This window comes from Chinchilla lanigera, unplaced genomic scaffold, assembly GCF_000276665.1.
Source record: "Chinchilla lanigera isolate Chin_1 unplaced genomic scaffold, ChiLan1.0 scaffold00020, whole genome shotgun sequence".
NCBI lineage: Eukaryota > Metazoa > Chordata > Mammalia > Rodentia > Chinchillidae > Chinchilla > Chinchilla lanigera.
This window is the reverse complement of record NW_004955421.1, coordinates 800,478-803,918: the sequence shown is the minus strand read 5'-3', so window position 1 is coordinate 803,918 and position 3,441 is coordinate 800,478. Positions and strand designations below refer to the sequence as shown.

The 3,441-nt window shown below is 36.8% G+C and overlaps 1 protein-coding gene across 18 annotated transcripts in view; it reads left to right on the top strand.

The window, feature by feature from the left end:
• Window positions 1-3,441, top strand: part of Clasp2 (cytoplasmic linker associated protein 2) — a 189,513-nt gene that overhangs the window by 153,242 nt on the left and 32,830 nt on the right. For all 18 annotated transcript variants that reach the window (XM_013513734.1, XM_005383646.2, XM_013513738.1 and 15 more), the window contains one exon: window positions 3,118-3,224. In XM_013513734.1, the coding sequence (XP_013369188.1) occupies window positions 3,118-3,224 (107 nt within the window). The remainder of the gene's footprint in view (window positions 1-3,117; window positions 3,225-3,441) is intronic.

Genomic DNA, 3,441 nt, shown 5'->3' with positions numbered 1-3,441 from the left:
GACCTGAAATTATACTACAAAGCTACTGTAATAAAATCAACATGGTACTGGCTAAAAAACAGACCAGAGGATCAATGGAACAGACTGGGGGAAACAGCCACAACCACAAACACACTCAGCCACCTAATCTTTGACAAAGGGGCCAAACAAGCTCAATGGAAGAAAGTTAGCCTCTTTAATAAATGGTGCTGGAAAAACAGGCTTGCCACTTGCCAAAGACTGAAAATAGACTCAAGTCTATCACCATGCACCAAACTAAAGTCAAAATGGATCACAGATCTCAATATTTAAACAGAAACACTAAATCTATTGGAAGAGAAAGTAGGCAAATATCTTGAAGACATAGGGGTAGGCAGAGAGTTCATGAACAAAAACCAAACTTCACAAGAAATACTTCAAAGAATCAACAACGGGGATCTCACCCTGCTGAAAGGTTTTTGCACATCTAAAATCACCAGCAGAGTAAAAAGAAAACCCACAAATTGGGAAAAAAATTTTAGCCGACTGTCCCTCGGACAAAGGTCTTCTGTCTAGAACTTATAAAGAACTATAAGGGCTGCGGATTTAGCTCAGTGGCACAGCACCTGCCTGGCAAGCGCAAGGTCGTGAGTTCAATTCCTGGTACCAGAAAAATTCAAAGACCCAATCCAAAAATGGGCATCTGAGATGAATGCACACTTCCCAGATAAAGAAATACAAACAGCAAATCAATACATGAGAAAATGTTCAACATCATCAGTCATTTGAGAAATGCTTTTTCCCAATTTGTGGGTTTTCTTTTTACTCTGCTGGTGATTTCTTTAGATGTGCAAAAAACTTCAGTAAGATGAGATTCTAGTTACTGATTCTTTGAAGTATTTCCCATGAGGTTTAGTTTTTGTTCATGAACTCTCTGCTTACCCCTATGTCTTCAAGATTTTTACCTATTTTTTCTTCCAATAGATTCAGTGTTTCTGTTTTAATATTGAGATCTGTGATCTATTTTGAATTGATTTTGGTGCATGGTGATAGACTTGGGTCTATTTTCAGTCTTTGGCAAGTGGCAAGCCAGTTTTTCCAGCACCATTTACCGAAGAGACTATCTTTCTTCCATTGAACTTGTTTGACCCCTTTGTCAAAGATTAGGTGGCTGAGTGTGTTTGTGGTTGTGGTTGCTCCTGTATTCAGCATATTGTTGGATTTTGTTTCTTAATCCACTCTGCCAGTCTCTTTCTTTTGACTGGTGAATTGAGGCAATTTACATTAATGGCTATAACTGATAAGTGCTGGGTTATCTTTGTCATGTTATTTACTTGCTGTTGGTTTCCTTCTTTTGCTCTCTGTTTAATTGTTTGCTCTGCTTGAGAGTTCCTTTCTATTGTTGTTCTGGAAATTGTGGTCATTTTTTCCTCTGTCTAGAATATCTTTTAGTACTCTTTGTAACGTTGGTTTGGCACTCATGATGTTCTTCAGTTGTTCTTTGTTGTGGAAATATTTTATTTCTCCATTAAATTTGAAGGATAGTTTTGCAGAATACATCAGTCTTGGTTGGAAGCTGTTTTGTCTCAGGACCTGTAGTACTTCGCTCCAAGCTCTTCTTGATTGGAAGGGAGATTAAAACAACATTGAGATTCCACCTTACCCCAGTAGGAATGGCTAGCATTAAGAAATAAACCAATAATAAATGCTGGCAAGGGTGTGGAGAAATAGGAACTCTTCTCCACCGCTGGTAGGAATGCAGACTGGTGAAACCACTGTGGAAATCAGTTTGGAGATTCCTCAGCAAACTAGGTCTAGAGGTCCCATTCAACCCAGAAGATCTGAAAATATCATATCACAGCAATACATGTGCACCCATGTTTATAGCAGCACAGTTTGTAATGGCTCAATCATGGAAGCAACCCAGATGTCCATCCACTGAGGAATGGGTAAAGAAATTGTGGTATTTTTATATAATGGAATATTACTCAGCTATAAAGAAAGATAAACTTGAGGCTTTTATAGGGAAATGGTCACAACTAGAGAGCATACTCATAAGTGAAATAAATCAGACCTGCATGTGTAAGCAACATATTGTCTCACTAGTGTAAGAACCTGAAAGAGTGAATGAAAATTAAGAGGTATGATAGAGATTGTGAAATGAAAGGCAACTGCTGAAAAATAGAGCAACTGGGATGAGGGAAAAGAGAAAAGAAAGAAGGAGAAATTATGTATATATGTATATACAGGATAGCTAACATAGTTGTGCTACTGACTTCTATCACTTTACTGAAGGGAACAGTTAATGATTAATTATTTGATCAGTCTTGCATCTCTGTATTTGTTTTCCTGAGAAACCACTTTGAAGATATCAATATGTAATACAACAACCATTGTTAATTTCCTATCCCTTTGTCTGCAGTTCAGTATTGCTTGTATAGTTTTTCCACTGTTTTGTAAATGGATGTCTGTTTCTTAATATGTTTCGTTCTTTTATTTTTAAAATAAATTTTAAAAAAATAAAGCAGACATATTAGGATTAACTATACTTCATTAAATTTTCCTAAAACAAAAAAATACAATAAAATAAAACGTTTAGTTTAGGATCCTGTTGAATCTTTGAAGAAAAAGATGTTGATAATATTAGGGAGAAAAGAAGCAGGTAAAAAGAAGACAAAAGGACTAAAGGGAGCAGGAGGGGAATGCAAGAGGAAAGAAAGAATTAAGATGCATTGTGTACCCATAACAACTACCCATGAGGAATGTGTTTTGGTTGATTGGTTAGTTTTCTTGAGGCAGGGTTTTGGTATGTAGTTCAGGCTGATCTTGAATTCACTAAGTACCCTAGGCTGGATTTGAGCTCAAAGACATCTTCTTGCCTTAGCCTCCTGAGTGCTGGGACGTCAGACATGCAATAGGTTCCCCACAAGGAATGTAATCATTATATACTGCAAACATGTACTAATAAAAAATTTTCTTAAATAGGTTCCTGAGTGAAAAGTTTTCCCCAAAAACCTGATATAAGTGCATGAATATTTTAAAAATTGATTTATAAATGTGACTCTTTAATATGGTTCAATCTCATGATTATATGACTTCTCTGAGAGCTTTTTAGTTGAACTTACCTGTCATATGTTAATATTTGACTATCTCCATCAGAGTTCTATGGGGAGTCCTTTGACAAGACCAACACCACGATCACCAGCCAACTGGTCCAGTCCTCTTACTTCTCCTACCAATACATCACAGAATACTTTATCTCCAAGGTAATAAAAAAGTAACATTCCATCATGTTTTGTGTTTGCAAAGTCCTATTCTTAGAAAAGCAGATGTTAATGTAATTGTAGTCAATTTCCACTTGACTTGAAAAATATTAGAAATACAAATTTGCCAAACTAAAACAATTTCAAGGGGCTGGGGATTTAGCTCAGCGGCAAAGCGCCTGCCTGGCAAGCGCAAGGTCGTGAGTTCGGTTCCCAGTAC